The sequence below is a fragment of the Physella acuta genome, unplaced genomic scaffold, assembly GCF_028476545.2.
Source record: "Physella acuta isolate Inbredline_101_S28 unplaced genomic scaffold, ASM2847654v3 ptg000852l, whole genome shotgun sequence".
In the NCBI taxonomy this organism is placed as follows: domain Eukaryota; kingdom Metazoa; phylum Mollusca; class Gastropoda; family Physidae; genus Physella; species Physella acuta.
Window position 1 is genome coordinate 269,605 of NW_026732369.1, and position 20,396 is coordinate 290,000.

The 20,396-nt window shown below is 33.6% G+C and overlaps 1 protein-coding gene across 1 annotated transcript in view; it reads left to right on the top strand.

Moving 5' to 3' along the window:
• Window positions 1-19,592, top strand: part of LOC131952099 (collagen alpha-4(VI) chain) — a 60,950-nt gene extending 41,358 nt beyond the window's left edge. The window contains exons 19-25 of the mRNA XM_059314614.1: window positions 2,623-2,642; window positions 4,075-4,160; window positions 8,903-8,973; window positions 11,691-12,249; window positions 12,716-12,744; window positions 13,472-13,543; window positions 18,951-19,592. Coding sequence (XP_059170597.1) covers window positions 2,623-2,642; window positions 4,075-4,160; window positions 8,903-8,973; window positions 11,691-12,249; window positions 12,716-12,744; window positions 13,472-13,543; window positions 18,951-19,531 — 1,418 coding nt within the window. The 3' untranslated portion in view covers window positions 19,532-19,592. The remainder of the gene's footprint in view (window positions 1-2,622; window positions 2,643-4,074; window positions 4,161-8,902; window positions 8,974-11,690; window positions 12,250-12,715; window positions 12,745-13,471; window positions 13,544-18,950) is intronic.
• Window positions 19,593-20,396: the final 804 nt, after the last annotated feature.

The following is a 20,396-nucleotide window of genomic DNA, read 5'->3' on the forward strand; positions in this document are numbered from 1 at the left end:
GCATTCAATCAAATCACTCTAAAGTACAAATCAATAACATTGTCTTTCTAAATTATGTTTTAACTTGTTAAAGAAATTGAATGTTTAGCATTCTGACGAGTTTTTTTTCACATAAGGGACGTTAGTCGTGACTGTAAACAAGGTTGTTCTAATTTTAGAACACTTGTCTTGCCTCTCGTTTCTCTATTAGGAAAGACACGTGGGGACGACACGCGACACGTAATTTAAAATGTAAACAAGCGTGCACGGGGTGCATTTAAAATAAACCCAGCTGCGCACATGACAACGGCATAGTGACACTTTTTGGAAAACACTCTTTCATGTAAATAAAATAAGGGTCGCTTTTGTTGTGACCATGATAATGTATACCTATGAGTTCTCTCCGCCTTTACCGACCTAGTATGAATTTCGCCTGTGTGTGTGTGTGTGTGTGTGTGAATGTGTGTGAATGTGTGTACGTGTATCTCAAAAAAGCTTATCATGTCAACGCCTGGACAACAAGTCATAGTCAAAAAGGCCTAATTCATTACAGATCTATGGGAAACCCGCCTTTACCTGTACTTACGTTAGGGAAAGTAAACTCGGTTGAATCAAAAAATGCATTTAAATATATAGAGTTATAGAACCTTAAAGTTAACAGAGGATGAAACAATAAAAAAATTAAAATAAGTCTAGTACAAGAAAACTTAAAAACAAGGTAAGGAAAAAAGCTCTAGAGCCTCCGTTAAGTGTGGCGCCCAACACACGAGATCGACGCGGTCGATCAACATTGTTTCTTTACTCGATCAAAAACCCTATGACACTGTACGTATAACTGTTAGTGGAAAGTGTGGCGCCAGCTGTCGCATGTTGGCAAATGCTTCGCGGAGAAGCCCTTAGTGGATTCCCATTCATCAACATACGCCCTATGGTGTTCGCTTTTCCAATGCATTCACTGCCCGCCATAAATCAACCGCGCCTGTCAAAAGGAAAGGTTCGCTGGTGGGTCGATGCATGCCTGGTGTCGTTAATGACTAGCAGCTGTCTTTAAGTCAGGCCCTATACAAAGAATTTTCTATTTTTGTACACGTTCGTTGTGGAGGAGAATTTAATAAATTAATAAAAACATACAGAGAAATAAAATTAATTAAACCAAACAAATAAACAACAATTAAACAAATAAACAAATATAAAATTTAAAATTAAAAAATAAAATTTTAAAATTTTAAAATTTTAAAAATTTAAATTTAAAAAAATCAAAATAATTAAAAAAATCAAATTTAAATTAAAAAATAATAATTAAACTAATTAAAAAATAAACAGACAAAATATAAACAAAGTAATTAAATTAAAATAAAAAATAAAAAATCAAATTTATTAAAATCAAACAAATAATCAAATTACATAATTAAATTAAAAAATAATAATTAAACTAATTAAAAAATAAACAAACAAAATATAAACAAGGTAATTAAAATCAAATTAATTAAAATCAAACTAATTTTTTTAAAAATCAAATTTAAATTAAAAAATAATAATAAAACTAATTAAAAAATAAACAAACAAAATATAAACAAAACAATTAAATTAAAATTAAAAATAAAAATAAAATTAATTAAAATCAAACAAATAATCAAATTACGTAATTAAAGTAAAAAATAATAATTAAACTAATTTTTAAAAAAATTCAAACTAATTAAAACTAATTAAAAACTCATTAAAAACTCATTTAATACTAATTAAAAACGCATTAAAATTACGTAACAAGAGCACCGGCGGTGATTACGTCACAAGGTCACCGGTGGTGACCTACTTACCTATTCCCCCTCTCCCTGCGCCTGCGCCTTCTTCCCCCCCCCCCCCCTCACCATCTGGGGTATTTTACTATATGTCATTGTCCCGCCGGTCTGCGCCTTCGCCTGCGCCTGGAGTATTTTACTAAACTCGTTGTTCCGCCGGTTCCCCTCCCCCTCCGGAGTATTTTACTATATCTCGTTGTCCCGCCTGCGCCTGCGCCTGCGGTCCAAAAGTGACCTAATATACTACTCGTATAGGGGTGGGGTTGGGGCGTGGTGTATTGGGGGGGGGGGAGTTGGGGTTGGTTAGGTTACGATCTGGTGACCGTGTGCAAAATTTAAGTATAAGTCGAGCTTCAGTGTTTAGGCGGATTTAAAATTATGGCAAAACCGAACAACGTTTACACAAAAGTCACTTTTTATATCGCGCCCACTCTTGTTAAAGGGTTTGGCCAATCATTGTTGATTGAACGCAGGTGTTGAATAACCATGTCAGACAATCGTTTCCCCGTTTGTCGAATATAAAAGATGTTGCATCGCCTGCACTGGATAACATAAACTACGTTACGGGACTCACAGTTGAAGTGATTTTTTTTTTATTTTGAGGGTTCCCTTAGGCAGCTGAAGTGATTCAGCCTTAAGGGTGAAATGACACGTATTGCAGTTGCGGGAACAAGAAGTAGTGTCACACCTTGTGGTGAAAGTGGGTGGCAGGCGGCCCCGGACTAAAAGATCTCTAAGATAGCGTTCCTTTCTTAACACCACCAAATAATTCTGTTGAAATAAATGGCCTAAATGGGGGTCTGACTTATGGGTAGAATAATGATGTTTTTAATGATGTTTTTAGCAAAAAACCGAATGAGGATGGTAGAGTAAACGCTACCAATGTTGCAACGACCGGATTCTACAAACCAACCAACTCACACTCATATCTGCTGTACTCTCCTTCAACCCCCCCCCCCCCCTCGGCCTGCAAAAATTCAATGCCATTCTCACAATCATTAAGACTACGACGTATTTGTCAAGATGATGATGACTTTTGGAACAAATCCCATGAGCCATAACAATTCTTCCGACTCCGGTCATACCCGGAGCATATACTCCAGTCAGCACTACACCGCATAAGGCCATACCCGGAGCGTATACTCCAGTCAGTACCACACCGCACAAGGCCATACCCGGAGCATATACTCCAGTCAGCACTACACCGCATAAGGCCATACTCGGAGCGTATACTCCAGTCAATACTACACCGCATAAGGCCATACCCGGAGTATATACTCCAGTCAGCACTACACCGCATACCTGTCATTGTATCTATTTTTGGATATAAAAGTTCAACATTTATATCAATTGTCAGATTTTGAATATTACGTTTAATGCAAAGATATTTTTAGAAGTAAAAATTTCATTTTCATGTTATCTTACTTGTGTGTTTTTTTTTTCAGCGAATGTATTAATTACACATTTAATAAAGACTAAAAACTAAAGCTGTAGTCCAACGATGCCACATAATCATGTCGTCTTAAGTTGTTGTTCTTTTTTTTATTTTGACTAATTCTTTAACATAATACATTTTTATACATATTTAGAGCTGCAGACTGTGGATAAGATGGTTTGTAAATTCGATAATTAAATCAGGCATTACTGTGAGCACCAGCGTTTATGTTTGTGTTAATGTTTATGTTCGCCTTATGTTTGCGTGTGTGTTTTCCTTTTGTGTTTGGTTGCGTGTTTGCGTTCGTTTTTGCGTTTGCGTTACGTTTCCAATTGCATTTGCATTTTTGTTTGCATTTGTGTTTCTGTTTGCGTTTTCGTTTTCAATTCTGTTTGCGTTACGTTTGCGTTTTTGTTTATATTTGTGCGTATGTTTGTGTTTGTGTTTGGATTTGTGTTTGCCTTTGTGTTTGCGCTTGTGTTTGCGTTTGTAATTGCCTCTACTTTTGTGCTGGCGTTTGTGTTTTGGTTTGCGTAATTATATATATATATATATATATATATATATATATATATATATATATATATATATATATATATATATATATATATATATATATATATATATAAAAATTATGGGCCTTTATATATTATAATTTGTAGAGTGGTGAGATAGCGATAGCTATATCAGTAGACATAAAGATAAGGAACAGGAAGGAAATTGGACAAGAGATAAGGAAATTGTGTAATGGATACGGATAATTATAGTGATAAGAATAGGGATAATTATCCGAAGATATTCTACGAACTGTCAGTACAGTACACAGTGAAGATAATGTAAATCTATTAGATCGAGATCTAGATCGTTGACAGACTAGATAGAGGAAGCCTAGTATGGTCTGTGAATTCTTACTTTAGCAGTTTAATTGACTGGACACAAACGATCAGGTAGGCAAATATTGATCTAGAATCTAAATGTAATCAGCCTACCTAAAATATAATATAGGCCTTGTTGTTAGGTCTAGATCTAGTTCTTTGGCCTACAACTTAAAACTGCTAATTACTTAAACTACTAGTGTTTACAACTGAGTATTTCACTACGCCAACGGTAGGCCTCATGTTATAGTATTACAGAGTTATAAAACTCTAGAGATCGAGTATTTTCTTTTTAGAATTAGTATTAGTTTTAGTATAAAAATTAAAAATAAACTATCACTATTAATAATTACATTACTCTACTCGTATTAGTATTAAAGTATGAGCTAGTTAGTAGAATACAAAAAAGAAATGTTTGAGTTTTTTTTTACCCAGAAACCACCTGAGATATCTAGAGTAGAACGTCTGCTTACTATTGTTATTGACACATGTTAATGGTGATAGCTGACACATGTTCATGCTATCAACTTTCAGTAACAGATTGTACTTTTGGTATTTTGTATCTATATTGTATCTAGCATAACATTTGTATCGAAGAAAATACCTGGACAACAAAAGGATTGTGTGAGCAAATTATCATGTTTTCCATGCTTTTTGTTTATCTAGTTTAGGGGGGAAGGGGTGTAGGAAAAAAGTCACAGAAAAAAAGTCACAGGAAAAAAGTCACAAATGTATATTTTCACGGAATTTGTTAATACTTCTATGTATTATGTATTCAAAAAGTGCAAATCAAGTTGCGTTAATTAAACGTAATGTATTGTGCGTATGTTGTATACATAAAATAATGTTTATAACCCGTAACTATTTAGTGTGAAGTATGTACGCTTTAATTCCTTTATACATATAATATTAAATAGAACTTAATAGAATGAGCTGACCCGCAACGTAGCATACGCCGCCATCTAATTTGTTTATTTTCTACTTATCAACAATTCATAATTTGTGAATTCGACACTACCCCCCCCCCCCTGCCTCGGGATGTACCACAGCTCACCTGACAGGTGGGGATGATGGTGGTGGCTAAGCTGCGTGGTGTTTTCTATGGTCTCCATGAAGAGAATTATATAATAGAAGGTTTGTTACACTAACTTTAAATTAGGGCAAAATGGCATAAAGGCGTAGTTAATGTGACAAAGCAAATTATCAAATGTATGTAAATTTATAAAGAACTAATAATATTGCGTACTATTATGCACATTCATTTGGCGTTCACTTGGTGTGCAATTCTTTTTTCTGCGAGATTTTATTATATTTTAAAAACTTTAAGTATTTAAATTGGAGTTCCCATCCCCTGTTGTTTCATATAAGAATATTCGAGAAAGTTTAGGGGAGATCACTCCCGTTTTATTTTTCCTAGCATTAAAAATTGTGACTTCCGTTCTGTGTTTTTTCTCCTGTGACCTCTTTCCGTTTACCAGGGGAAGGGGAGAGAGAGAATGAAAGCCGTCACCTTGTCACTTTGTTCGTGGACTGTCCTTGTATTATTTCAACTATGGATAAATACTTGATTGTCTCAACTCCAAGATGTGTACATATTTGAAATAAAGCTATAACGTTCAACCACATAGAATTGCTACATTTGTGTCAGAAGTGGTCTTCTAATATTGTTATTAGAAATGGAATTATCAACTATTGACATATTTAAATAAGAAGTGGTCTAAAAATCCTATTAAAAGTGATACTATTCAGTATTGTTACACTGTGACATTGGGTGTCATAAGAGTTCTTCAGCATACGACGTATGTTATCAGCACAGTGACAATTGGTGTCCGAAATGTTGCTTCATTTGAAGACATAATTTAAATACACTTTTCTTGAAGAATTCTATAAAGAATATAGCAGTAAAATGTTGTTCTGTAATGGATTTAACAGATCAAATTTAACATTTTTAACTGTTTCCTGATTTATAAACAGGTAGTCTATAATGTATACAAGTAGCGGAAAATATAATATCTAAAACTTAAGGATAGACACCACGGATAGATTTTTTTTTATTTAACATGATTCAGTGTGTTTAATAGATTCATATATTAATAGTCGTTAACCTATAGACAAAAATTGCCATGGAAACCACGAAAAGGTGTGAACAATAACACCTTTTCCACCCTCTATAACTTTGTTTTTTTTTTTAAAAAACTGATGACACTTTTAGATTTCTCAAACCAAACTATATGTCTACATTTATTCATTGCGATACCTCATATTAAATTTTAATACAAATTTTTGCATAAAACTATGTACAAAAATTAGGGGGTGGTGCTACATAAATATTAAAAATTACCTAAAATATTGCAGTAAACTCAATGTACAAACCATGTAATGTAGATAGTATAATGATGCTAAATGTATGTGGAAAAATTCTATCTTATGTGACAAAGGGTTCCAAAGCCTTAGCGATTTGAATGTTGAATTTTGATTAAAAATGCAAAGTTGAGAAAACTAGAAAAGAAGGATGGAAAAAGTCACTGAGCGTTTCCTCTTATAGAAAACAGAAAGAAAAAGACCTCTTGCTTTATTTGACAAATCCATTTGACTATTAAACATGTGTTGACTTATGTTATAAATTTTAGACAGATTTTTCTATGTAAGCATAAAATATGTATACAACAGGTAATGAATTAATGACTATTAAGTATTACATATCCTATTCATCGAGTGTTATTCTCAGATCAACTATCAACGAACGAGATAAAGTTATGTTTCTTAGCCGGTCTTCCCACTTCAGTACAATGTCTATCCCTACTTAAATTGTAGCTTGCACAAGTTTATTGCCTCTTGATAATAGCCTACTACAAAAACCTGGGTGGGGAAGCGCTTGAGGCTTCAAATTTTGGGCTAGGAGCACGTTTTATGCAGGAAATAGATAACATATTATGGCTTTTTTTTTATCTAAGCAGTTCACTGAACACAAACCGAGAGAACTTACTCTACCGTGGGAAAATTAATGTTTCGCCATTGTATGGTCAATGACCAAACTACAGGAATACTTATTGGGGGGAACTTAAGTGATCAAGAAACACTTGATTACAGTAATGCTGATCACAGTAATGATATGATGTGATAATGATGTGGCCCAGATTATACTTAAATGGGTCAACTGAGGGGGAAAAAAAGGAAATTGCTCAAGCGTGGTAATGAAATGACTTGTTTATAAGGAAGGCTATCATTGAATTTGATTTAGTTAATACAATTTATAAGATGAATTTATTTGAATTTATTTGTGATATTAATATGAAAATAAGTCCTGTGCCAAATTAATTATCGGCTTATTTTGGTTTACTCATTTGACGTAGTGTTTTTTATGCTACAATCACTTGGTGATTGGGGTTTATTTTTATATTAAACATTATTTATGTAATCCCCGTTACATATAATGCTATTGCACTTTTTAAAAACATGTCAACCACTGACACATATTAATATCAGATTAAAATCATTATTGATTTTGTTTAACGGGATATGCTCCTTACAACATCACCTAATTCCTGTGGGTTTTTTTTTTCATGATGTGTTTCTTACACCTTTGGATATTTTGTCCATTTCTGTATTAAGAAAATAATAATCTTAATGAAACAAAACTCTACGAAACGTTTTATATCCGTCATCATATTGCATTTCACATCATTGGAAAGCTGCATTTCTCAAGTGTTTGATAAACGTATTTTCATTCAACTCGGAAACACCCAAAGCTTGAAATCGGCATTACAAATATCACAGTTATGGTATTTTCGTGACCTACTTTTTGTTACTTTTTGCTATTTTTCTCAGTTCGCAGATTTTTAACACTAAAAAGCCAACTATTTTTTTTATTTATCAAAACAATTCACACCAAATTTTCAGTAATTGTTTTTCGTTTAAAAATAAAACTTTTGTCACGAGGGAATTTGCTGGCTTTCAAAGAAAAAGGTATAAGTATGCAAATTTTTAGACTTTTGTTTACTAAAAATGGTACGATGTTTCAGACCTTGTAAAACTCTGACCAGTAGCTCTTTCGAAAAGTTAACGTGACAAAAGTTTTAATATATACCGAAATACAAGCAGTTTAAATTTGATTGCTCTATATGCATAAATAAAAAGAGCCCTAGCGTTTTACAAAGTACCGAAAAATTCAAAATGGCGGAGTTTTTTTCGGGTTTCCAAAATTAACCAAAATTCTTTTTAACCCTTATTTTGCTGTTTTATATTTACTTTCATTTGCCAAACATGGAAGAAGTGTTCAAAAGGTTTTAGACCTTAAATTATAGAAAAATAAAAATAAATGGAGCGTATCCATTTAAGGTTTTGTGTATGAACTATCTGATTGTTTTTTTGTGCAACAGTAGAATAAAATTTGTGAACATTTCCTACATACTTATTGATCTAAACATGTTGTCTTGAAAATTCTTCAATTTTTATAATCCAGAAATTATCTAGTGAGTGATAAAATCACCACACGCTGCTGAATTTTCTGAACAATAAACAGATTCATGGCATTGCAAAAGATTTCAATGGAGAAAATTTCATTGAGATACGTTCAATTTGAAGGAACTAATCAAACAATTACCACTAACTCATACATTGTAGTAACGAAATAAAATTCAGTGGTTTTCTGTCCCCTACCTACAAAATATGGCCTGATTTTTTTAAAGCAAGTAGTACTCTATTCTGCGGTAACGTTTAAATCTAAGACAACCTGCTTCTGTTTTCAGCAGAACCTCGATCTACTTATTCTATCACTTTTAAAACATACTTTTTTTTTCTTTCCTATATGCCAGAAAAAAAATGGACACTAGTGGCCTGGCCAGGGTAGCGATTGTCCTTGTTTACCTGCTCTCTGTTGGCACAGGTATGTTGGGATGATACAATATACATGTTATTTATATATATATACCGCAAAAATTGTAATACACACATATGTATATATATATATGTGTGTGTGTAAGTGTGTGTGTGTAGCCTATATGCAGTAGCTCCCCAAAAAATATCATCTGGAACCCCGCTCTAGCTAAATCTGCCTCTGCATATTATAGAATTTTAGTTTAGGTTGTTATGATGGCATGTTAGAAATAATTGTGTTTCTCTTTTATGCCTAAATTAGTGTAACATCATTAGTCACCATGTTAATTATGCATAAGTTTTTAAAAGTTAGATGGTGTAGATGGAATGAAAGAATAAGAAAAACCTATTTTTCATACACACTTTATTTCCATGAAAATGTATAAAACTGATAACATCGCTTAGAGACACTATTCCTTTTCTACGGGCCTACCAACAACAGTGACTAGTAATTTATTTTTAAACCTAATAGCGCATACGTTGCGTTATTTCCCATAAAATCTTATTATCTTCGTTATGATAACAGGAGTTTATGTTCTGGCATCGGGTGACGCTTTCATTGTTTTAGTTTTCAAATTAATTTTAGTCAAATGCAAACTAAAATAGAAAACGTACATAAAATACCTTCTTGTAATGTTTATTTTCATCAAATCAGCGGAACCCTTGTGGAGCAAAGGGATGCAACCACACCTCTCCATTATACTTGGTGTATGTTACCAAAATTACACAATTATTTTACATTATTTGTTGCTAGCTGATTTATTTTACCTATATTAAAATATTTTATGTAGGCATTTTGAGCTTCTGAATTAGGAGGCAGAGATTTAACCCCATTATTGCAACAATACTATTTCTTTATTGTCACAAGCAATTATTAATTACATTACATGGCCATTATCTAAGGAGGGCGGGACAGAATGTTGAAAGAACTTGCACCCAAATACAAGTACATTACGTGTCATAATTTTTTACTGTATCTTTACCTTTATGAGCCATGTCAGAAGAAACAAAGGTGTAAAGAAAGGGAATGTAGTGAGGACCATGTCAGAAGAAACAAAGGTGTAAAGAAAGGGAATGCAGTGAAGACCATGCCAGAAGAAACAAAGGTGTAAAGAAATGGAATGTAGTGAAGGCAGGTGGCGTCGCTAGGTCGTGTGTCACCAGATGGTGTCACCCCACTCCTTTTTTACTATAAAATTTGGATTTGTTTTCATCCCCCCCCCCCCACCTAAAAGCTGTAAAGTGTTCGCATTTAATACTAATGATGTTTTTATATAGCCGGTTATTAATACGGCTGGGTGTAACATTGTTTTCTCTATCGTTTGCATGTTTACCTCATAGTGTCACCTTTCCACAATTTGCTTAAAATGACGAACCAAGATAATCTCACACAGTTCGTGGTTCTTAGGGCTCTCAAAATAAAGAAAGTGGAAAAAGTAGCTTACAACTTTGATAGACACATTTACCTTTGCCGCACCATTAAATTTACAGTCCAACAACGGTCGGGAATTTGCGAAGGTATACTGAGTCACTTTGAAGGTATACTGAGTCACCTTGATGATTGTACATAGGAGGCCGTGCCACTCGCAAAGCCAGGAAAGTTTGGGAAACAGTTAACCAAGACATCCAAAATATGCTGTCTACGTGGATGAAAGATGAAAAACTGACCACTAGTGCGAGATAATACAATTAGTGCAACGTATGAAAAACAGGCCTTTCACCGTGAAAATTAAAGAACACATTATGAAGCTTTCTTTGGTTGTAAGTATAAAGTGGGTTTCACATCTAAGCCACCACAAGATGTTTTACAAGACGTTGATAGTGAAGAGTCTTACTATGTAGCCACGTGTTGTGTGTCTAAAGAAAATCATCTGCACCCACGCGTGCATAAAGCGTTGATGAAACTTTCATGCGATCTAATAAAGATGTTGACTGTGAGGTAATTGTAGGTTATAAGGTCCATATTTGATGCATTATTTATTTTAACGGCGAGAATGCCCTAGAAAATAAGAGACAATCGAAAAAAGATCTGCATCTTTGGTAGACACTGTGCGGGTTTCTATTCATGACGTATTCAAGGGAGGCGGGGACCACGTATCTGCAAGCAGTGGCTATGTCGTGACAGAAGATTGCTGTTACCGACATGGAGCAGTGCGAGGAATTTCGAACCAACTCTACGCAAGATCACAATTCCATTTTTGTCCAAAGGGCTTGTTCAAGAATGAAGATGTTCCTGACCACGAAATACCTCTTCGATCTGCTGCTACTGCTCAGTCCACATGAACTAGCTAAAGATTTTTGATGTGTATGTGCAAGACAAAGTGCTTAAAGATTAAATAACCTTGCGTAAAAAAACAAAATTCAAATTGCCATTTTTTGTTTATTTTGTATTGTTTCTTTCATTTTTTGACTGTCACTAAAAGCTTTTGGAATCCGGGCAATTCATAATTTGCCTGATCAGTTCTTGTCATTTCTTTATAATGCCTAGGCATTTTATATGATGCCTAAGAAAATTAAGTAACAACACCGATATTTCACATATTGCCTGAAGACACAAGGATTGTATACCTTGCCTAGGCATTCTATAGAATGTCTGGTTTTCAAAAATTGTTGGTAACATAAATAAAAATATAACAATAGAGATGAACTGTAAATAATGGAATAAAAATATATATATATATTTAAAAATGAGAACAATTTCATGAATGTTTTTGTAAATATCATTAGGCTGTGTTGACGCAAGAGTTGATCTTGTGTTTGTTCTTGATGCCTCAACCAGTGTAACAGCTACAAATTTTGAGATGATGAAAGATTTTATGAAAGATTTCCTCTTTAAGGCTGATATTGACAATGGCAATGTTAGGGTAGGTGTTATAATTTACAGCACAGTGGAATATATCCAGTTCCAGCTGAAAGATTTTTCAAAGAAAGAAGATGTATACAATGCTATTGATATTATTCCGTATCGCTATGGCGACACCAACACTGCAGATGCTTTGAAAACAATGAGGACAGTAATGTTTACTGCAGAAAATGGAGATCGTCCAGGTGTTGACAACATTGCTATTGTGGTGACTGATGGTGTCTCCGACATCAAAAACAAAAGAACCATACCAGAAGCTGAAGAAGCCAGGGCACAGGGTATTCACATCTATGCTATTGGTATTGGTCTGACAGAGACCAAAGAGTTGGATGGTATTGCCAGCAAGCCAGTGGAAGAAAACTCATTTTTTGTACAAGACTTTTCAGAACTCGTAGAACTTAGAGATAAAATTTTCTCTGCTGTGTAAGTTTTCAAATTTTAATAATTTTTGGGGCCAATCTATCTATCTATATATCTATCTATCTATATCTATATATATATAAAGCAATGTATGTGTGTGTTTGTGTTTGTTTGTTTGTTTGTCCTTTATGCATTACTTAACCTCTCATCACATCGCCGTGAAACTTTGGGAAGTTGTTGAGAATATTCCTGGGGAGGTTTCTGCGAAAAAAAAATGTCAAATTCCTGGTCGTTCCCGTGAGCGCTATGGCGACTACGGTGAGTCTAAACAGCGTAATAGACAATGGATAGAATGTGGCTTTACAAACACTCACTAAATTTAATCAGGCGTGTCCGCCGGCGCCCTGGTAGAGTGCGATTTGGCTGCAAACAAAAATGTCAGTTTCGGTCCCCAAAGGCTCAGATTTGCCGCTAAGGGCCATGTAATAAGTGTTTTATCTTAGTAATCAGAAAAATTAACCAAGATTAGATTATTGACTGGGATTTTTCCTTTTGTCTGTAAAACAATCCAAACAGTTTCGTCACTTTGCGAATGATACAATTAGCATCTATTTTTAGACAATCCAATCAGGAATTGAGATCGAGCTTCTACTAATTGACCATTAGTAACGCTAACATATTGCATCAGTCACACTGTTGTTTAAAACACGTCAAATAGTTTTTTATGTGCTAAAGAAAAAAAATCCTGTTCATTTGTGTCACTTTAGCGAATGACGCAATCTTCATCTTTGTTAACAGTATGCTATTTTGCACGATGACGCCTGTTAGTTTAAAGGAGCCAGGGGCCGTACGTGGCGCCTAAGTTGTAGTGAAATGGGGGGCGGGCTCCCGAGAGCACCCCTCTACGTCCCTGACACATGGGCGGTCACCGACGTGTGTTCTACCTGATTATTTCGGTGAGTGATTAATGTACACACAAGGTTTTCACGCGGTAGTGTTGGTAAACCCGTGTCCCGATATCTATAATCCAAGCGCAGGCATTGTTTACATTTAAATAACTCACTTTTAGAAAACAAGTTCATGTGTCTAAGAATTCGTAACGCATAAATATATATCTTATATATTTCGTCGGACTTTCTTCTTTTCCCGCGGCAACGCGCGGGGACGGATACGCTAGTGATTGATAAAGCCGTCTTTACTGTCAAAATCACTAAACAAATAATGTGCATTTTAGGGACTATATTACTCAAGTACTTATGTTAATAAGCTAATTTTTTAATACCAGGTTCAACATCTGCACTTATTCGAACTGAACCACCACCACCACCACCAACATCTACAGTAAAAGCTGTTGTTAGTAAGTATTTGGTTAAAATTTTATATAATCATTTTTTGTGTATTTCAATGTGTCACTAGAAAGAAAATTGTGGTCAACAATGTTTTTATGATTATTTTAAAAGAATCACAACCTGTTATTTGTCCATGCATGCAGTAAACATTTGATCCAGTCTTTTCATGTAAAACAGTTTTTTTACATAAAACCAGTGTTTGTTAAAACATATTTAACCTATTAAGTTTATATTCTAAACCGGGAGCGATCTCCCCTAAGCTTTCTCGAATATTCTTATATAAAACAACAGGGTACGGCAACTCGGGATATAGACATGATTTTTAATCCATTTTGAATACTTAAACGTTTTAAAATAGAACAGAATCTCGTTGAAAAAAGAATTGCACACCAAGTGAACTCAAAAAAAAAATGTGCATAATTGTGCGGAATATTATTAATACTTTATAAATTCACATGCGTTTTTTGAGAAATCGGAAATAGCGTAAATTACTACTTCTGGTCAACGGAAATTACCCAAAATTTGACATAAGGCAGAGAATAAGCTCTTTCACTTACTTGTGAAAACTAACTTATCTATCTGAAATAGTATTCAAGTAATGGGCTTTTGAAAAATTCGAAGTAGAAAAAGTTTCACTTTCGGTTATCAGAAATTGTTCAACAGTTGATACGTATCTATGATTTTGATAAAATATTTATATATAAAATTTCATCAACCGAGCTGTAACGGTACTCAAGTTATCGTGTTTACAGACACACACACGCACATCCACACACACAGTTATACACACACACAGACATACGGACAAGATTGCTAAACTATATTTTTCCGACTCATGGAGCTATAAAAGCTTTTTTTTTTTGCACGATTACAATACTTTCTCTATACTTCGTATATACGAGAAAGTAAAAAAGTTAAAAACACAAGTGTAACAAGACTTTCTTTAAGAAAAAATCATTGAGTAAACTGTTGCATGTTTAGAATACAATCCAACTTGATTTCAGCAACACAAATATAGGAATAAAAAATAAAAAGCAGAAGGCCCTATATTAAATAACTTCATTAAAAAATGAAATAGCTGTTTTGATTATAGTTTGTCCTCTGAGAACAAATGACACATTTATACTAAAAAATATAACTAAAACAAAAAGAGGTAATAATAATGTCACAATGTTTATGCTTTATTTTTTTTTAATCAAAAGGTTTTTTTTTTTAAATTCAAGTAGCTACATTCAAATTTATGCAATGAAAAACTAAGTAGAAATCCTTTAAAGAAGAAGACAATAAATTTTGCAAAAACGAATGTTGATTAAAAAGGAAAATTATAAAATAATAATTTTTCCTTTTTTTAAAAACTTTTTACGCAATCTGTATAGTTTGATTTATCATATTGAGAATGGAAAGTTTTGAAAATGTAGAAGCTAATATAAATGTTAAAATATCTTAAACAAATCTTAGCTGTGCTGGTGCTAGGTTAGATCTCATGTTTAATCCTAGTGAATTGTAAAGCAATTTAAAAAACGATCTTCAACTTGCTATGTAAGAATGGTGTGTCAGAATAAAAAATCTTGCTAATAAATATTTATATTTGTATTTTTATTTGGAAAACATTCATACAAATATTGTGTGGACATAAATGTACATCATAATGAAAAAAGGATACACAAACATTTTTTAACAAACTAAATTCATCATTTTCTACGCAACGTATTTATGTTGATCTTTGAACTAATCAAAAGGAAAAAAAATTAATTATTGTGAAGAATAAGAGTTTTTAAAATCTTACGAGTCACCTAAAAACAAAAAGACTAAAATGTAACTGCTCTCTGACTCAAGCTGCTATTTGTATTCAAGCTATTGATAACTATTTTATTATGTTTCAATTACTTTTTGTCAGTGCCATAAGGCTAATGAATTACAGTTTTTATGCAAATAGTTCATGTTACTAGCCTAAGGTTATAATTACAGTAGTAAGTAGGTATTACGTTGTATATTAATATCTATTTTTATAATGTATCAATTGTTTTTATTCTTAAATTTAAAATATGATTATACATTATTTTTGAAAAAAAAAATCTATAAATAGGTGGAACTAAATCACCTACAAAAGTACCAGTTAGTAGATAGTTTTTTTTATGTTTACATTGCCTACCTCATGCACTTTATATTCTTAATTCAAGAATCACCTGTTATTTATCCCTGCATGCAGTAATCATATGTTCCAGACTTCTCATGTAAAACCGTTTTCTTTCACAAATTCAGAGTTTGTTATAACATATTTAGCCTATTTTGTGTATTTAAAAAGTTAAGAATACCAGTGCAACAAGATATTCTTTAAGAGAAAAATATTGAGTAAAATGTAGCATTTTTAGAATACAATCCAACTTGATTTTAGAAACACAAATTTAGGAAGAAAACAAAGGCGTATAATAAATAACCTCATTAAATATTAGCTGTTTTGACAATAGGCTGTCCTCTGAAAAGAAATGACACATATATACTTAAAAATAACAGCAAAACAAAAAGGCGTTATAATTATGGTTTTAACAAACTGAAATTTATATATGAAAATATAAAAATGTTTGTTTTATTTTTTTTTCAAGTCAAAAAGGGTTTTCCGATTCAAGTAGCTACATTTAAATTAATGCAATTAAAAAAAGAAATAGAAATCCTTTAAAGAGGTAGACACAAAATTTTGCAAAGATGAATGTTTTTTTTTAAAAGGTAAAAGATTAAAAAATCTTTCCTTTTTTTAACCTTATCGCAATCTGTATAGTTTGGTTCATCCTATTGAGAATGGAAAGTTTTGAAAATGTATAAGCTAAAATAAATGTTAAAAAACCTAAGCCACATCTAAGCTAGGTTAGAGCTCGTGTCTGTTTTAGTGAAATATAAAGTAATAATAAAATAAACTGTATTCTTGCTACGTAAGAATGGTGTGTCAGAATAAAAATTCTTTCTAAACAGTATTTATATTTGTATTTTTACTTGGAAAACATTCAGACAAATATTGTGTGTACATAAGTGTACACCAGTGTATAGTTTGATTGATCATATCGAGACAGAATATTTCTTAAATGTATTTTAAAAATCTAAACCAATTTAATTAAAAAGTTTATGGCTGTGCTAATGCTAGGTTAGATCTTGTGTTTGTTCTTAGTGTAATGTAAATCAATTTAAAAAAAAACTAAACTTCATGTTTGCTTGTGGGAATGATGTTTTCTTATCTCCGCCCACGTGAGCTCACTGGCCTTTGTCTCTTCTTCTACAATTCATCTCAACTGTTTGCCAGAGTTCCCTCCAGGCATCTCTTCTCCCCCCCCCCCCCACCCCCCCCCCCCCCCCCCCCCCCGAAGAAAGTCTACCCCCCCCCCCCCTCTGGAGAAAAAGTATGGAAGAAACACTGCTGTTTGCAAAACCACGTTCCTCCTTGCCTGGGGATTCCAGTCCAAAGCTTTCCTCGATATATTATCCTTTTCTCTTCTCATCAATTTCCGTTTATGGGCTTGATGCCTTCAGTCTCTATATGACAGTTTGTCTGGCCATCTTATGATGAGGTTATGTCGTAATTATCAGTTTGTGAACCAATAAAGCCTGTTTGTATATACCTTGGTAAACTCCTAGGTCTGTGAGCCTTAAAGTAATACTTTAATATTTGAGTATTCTTATCTTGCTCTGGCTGGCACACGGTAAGTCAAAATAAATTAAACCATGTTACAATGTTTACATTTTAGTAGGACAATACAGTTTTTACATAAACCATGCTACAGTAACATTATTAAAAAGTTTACGCATAATAATATTCTAAATAAATTAATTTAAAAATCACAATAAGTGAACCCCGTATGCTCTTGGACTACATTAAATGTATCTTTGTGTCACAGAGATGCAGACACTACACAACATATGTGTGAGCGAGGACAGCTAACTAATCTAAAGAGTTTTGTTTAATGTCTTACACATACATACTTACCCCCCCCCCCACAAAGTGACGACAATACCCTGTATCTTAATGGGGACAATTTAGTAAAGATCTGTACACGAAAGCCTTTACAGATTTAACGGTTTGTTGGCAATGCCATCCAATTATTTTGTGTCAGTCACCTTAATACCAATATCACAGACATGGATCTCTTAAGCTCGAGCTTCTTTAGCTTCTGCTTTGGTTCGCAGGTTATTAATCTTTGTTATACCATCAGTAATTTCAACTGCAATGTTGTCAACACCTGGACGATCTCCATTCTCTGCAGTAAACATTACTGTCCTCATTGTTTTCAAACCATCTGCAGTGTTTGTACTTCCAAATCGATAAGGTATATAATCAATAGCGTTGTATACAGCTGCTTTAGTTTTGTGTGTGTTAAGCTGGAACTGGACATAGTCTTCTGTACTGTATATGATAACACCCACTCTAACACTGCCTTTATCAATGTCTGCATCCACAAGGAAGTCTTTCTTAAATTGTTTGATAAGAACAAAGTTGGGCTCTCTTGAAATTGTTAAAATCATCAACCACTAAAATAAGATCCAGTCTAGCTAATGCGCAGCTCATAATAAATATGAAAGTATTTCACTGCATTTTACATTTGGTGCTTAATATTTTTTATCTATGCAACTCTATTGGTTTAAAAATTTTAAAGTACTGAAAAAAAGCAGAAAACGTTAATTGCAAACTTTTATATGATAATGCACTAAAAAGAGGAAATTCGTTTTTCCTTAAATATATAAAATATATATATTGAATACCTTTACTAATATTTAATAAGAGACCTATGTTTTTTCATATTTTTTTTTAATTTTTCTTTTCTTTTCTTTTTTTTTAAACGGTAGTTTACTACTATGTGAGTGTGTGCACAGAGGCGTAGCAACCCATTTCAATTTTACGCAGTAGCAAATTCGACTGTAATGTAGATCGGAATAAGCATGTTATTTTATTTTTCTACCCAATTTGGCGTCCCCTTTAGGTCGGTGCCTAGGGCGGCTGCCCCACCCGCCCTCACCTAGCTACGCCTCATTGAGTGAATGGTTCAATTGTTTTTCTTTAATATATGTTTTAGATATTTAAATATAAACACGTGTATAGTGTGCTCGCTTGTTTGGGTGTGTAGGGCTAACGTTCAGCGCGAACACACAAAAGGGTGAGAGGTGGTTTGTTATAGAAATACGTGTAATTTAAAATTGAGTAAAAGTAATATTCACGTTGTTTAGCCAATTTAGCTTTAACCTATATAGTCGCTACAAAACGGCATTAAAACGTTCGGTTTACAGCATCTGCATTATAAAAATAAATTATGACTGCCTCCAATTCCTGACTCCTTATGAAAAATAGTGGGTAACAAAACCTTTAAAATCGAGAGACATGCGCGATATTTCTTATATAGTAATAATAATATAGTTTTCTATTTAATTTTATAGGGTGTGCTGATGCTAGAATTGACATTGTGTTTGTTCTTGATGCTTCATTCAGCGTAGGAGTACGAAACTTTAAGTTGACCAAAGACTTTGTGAAAGATTTCCTCTTGGAATCTAATATTGACAATGGCAATGTTAGGGTAGGTGTTGTCATCTACAGCACAGAGGATTATATCCAGTTCCAGCTGAAAGATTTTTCAAAGAAAGAAGATGTATACAATGCTATTGATAATATTCCGTATCGCTATGGCAGCACCAACACTGCAGATGGTTTGAAAACAATGAGGACAGTAATGTTTACTGCAGAGAATGGAGATCGTCCAGGTGTTGACAACATTGCTATTGTGGTGACTGATGGTTACTCCAACATCAACAGCAGAAGAACCATACCAGACGCTGAAGAAGCCAGAGCAGAGGGTATTCATATCTATGCTATTGGTATTGGTCTGACAGAGATCAAGGAGTTGGATGGTATTGCCAGCAAGCCAGTGGAAGAAAACAGATTTGCTGTTCAAGCCTTTTCAGAACTCAGAGAACTTAGGCATAAAGTTTTCTCTGCTATGTGTAAGCTTTTATATTGTTAACAATTCAAGCAATTTACGCTTCAGCTGTATTGAAAAACATATTATTATAATAACACTTCTTTTAAATATAACTGAAAATTTTGTTTTTATAAATCTCTGTCAAAAAATATTTTTATAATATGTAAAATGTATATCTTTTAAATAACGTTTTAATTAAAATGCTTAATTTCGTGAAACGCCATTTTTTGTTGTTGAATTTTTATTTGGCTAGACGACATTAATATTAGTCTTTCTTTTATTGCCACACATTATTTTGATAAATACAAATGCTAGCTGCAGTGAGGTTGATACAATAAGTAATAAAACAGATAGTGTTAGTTACCTCACCAGTTAAAGACAATTAGAAGTACTATGGAGGTTTCCATGTCTTCGTCAGCACACACCAGTGTGGTTACAGATTAGACAGAAAAGACAAAAAGTAAAACAATTTTGGACTTAGCTCGACAGTGAAAACACGTCTTGTCTGCAAGTCACGATATCCAAAAGAAAAGACGCGTAAAAAAGGACGCTTGGATACCGTATAGGGGTGGTGTATGGGGAAGGGGGGTTTGGGGTTGGTTAGGTGATCATCTGGTGACCGTGTGCAAGTATAAGTCGAGTTTCAGTGTTTATGCGGTTTTTAAAATCATGGCAAAACCGAACAACGGTTACACAAAAGTCACTTTTTCTGTCATGTCCACTCTTGTTAAAGTGTTAGGCCAATAATTTTTTATTGAACGCATATGTTTGGCTAACCCTGTCAGACAATCGTTTCCCCGTTTATCCAATATAAAAGATGTTGCATCGCCTGCACTGGATGACATAAACTACGTTACGGGATTCACAGTTGAAATGATTTTTTTTTATTTTGAGGGTTCCCTTATGC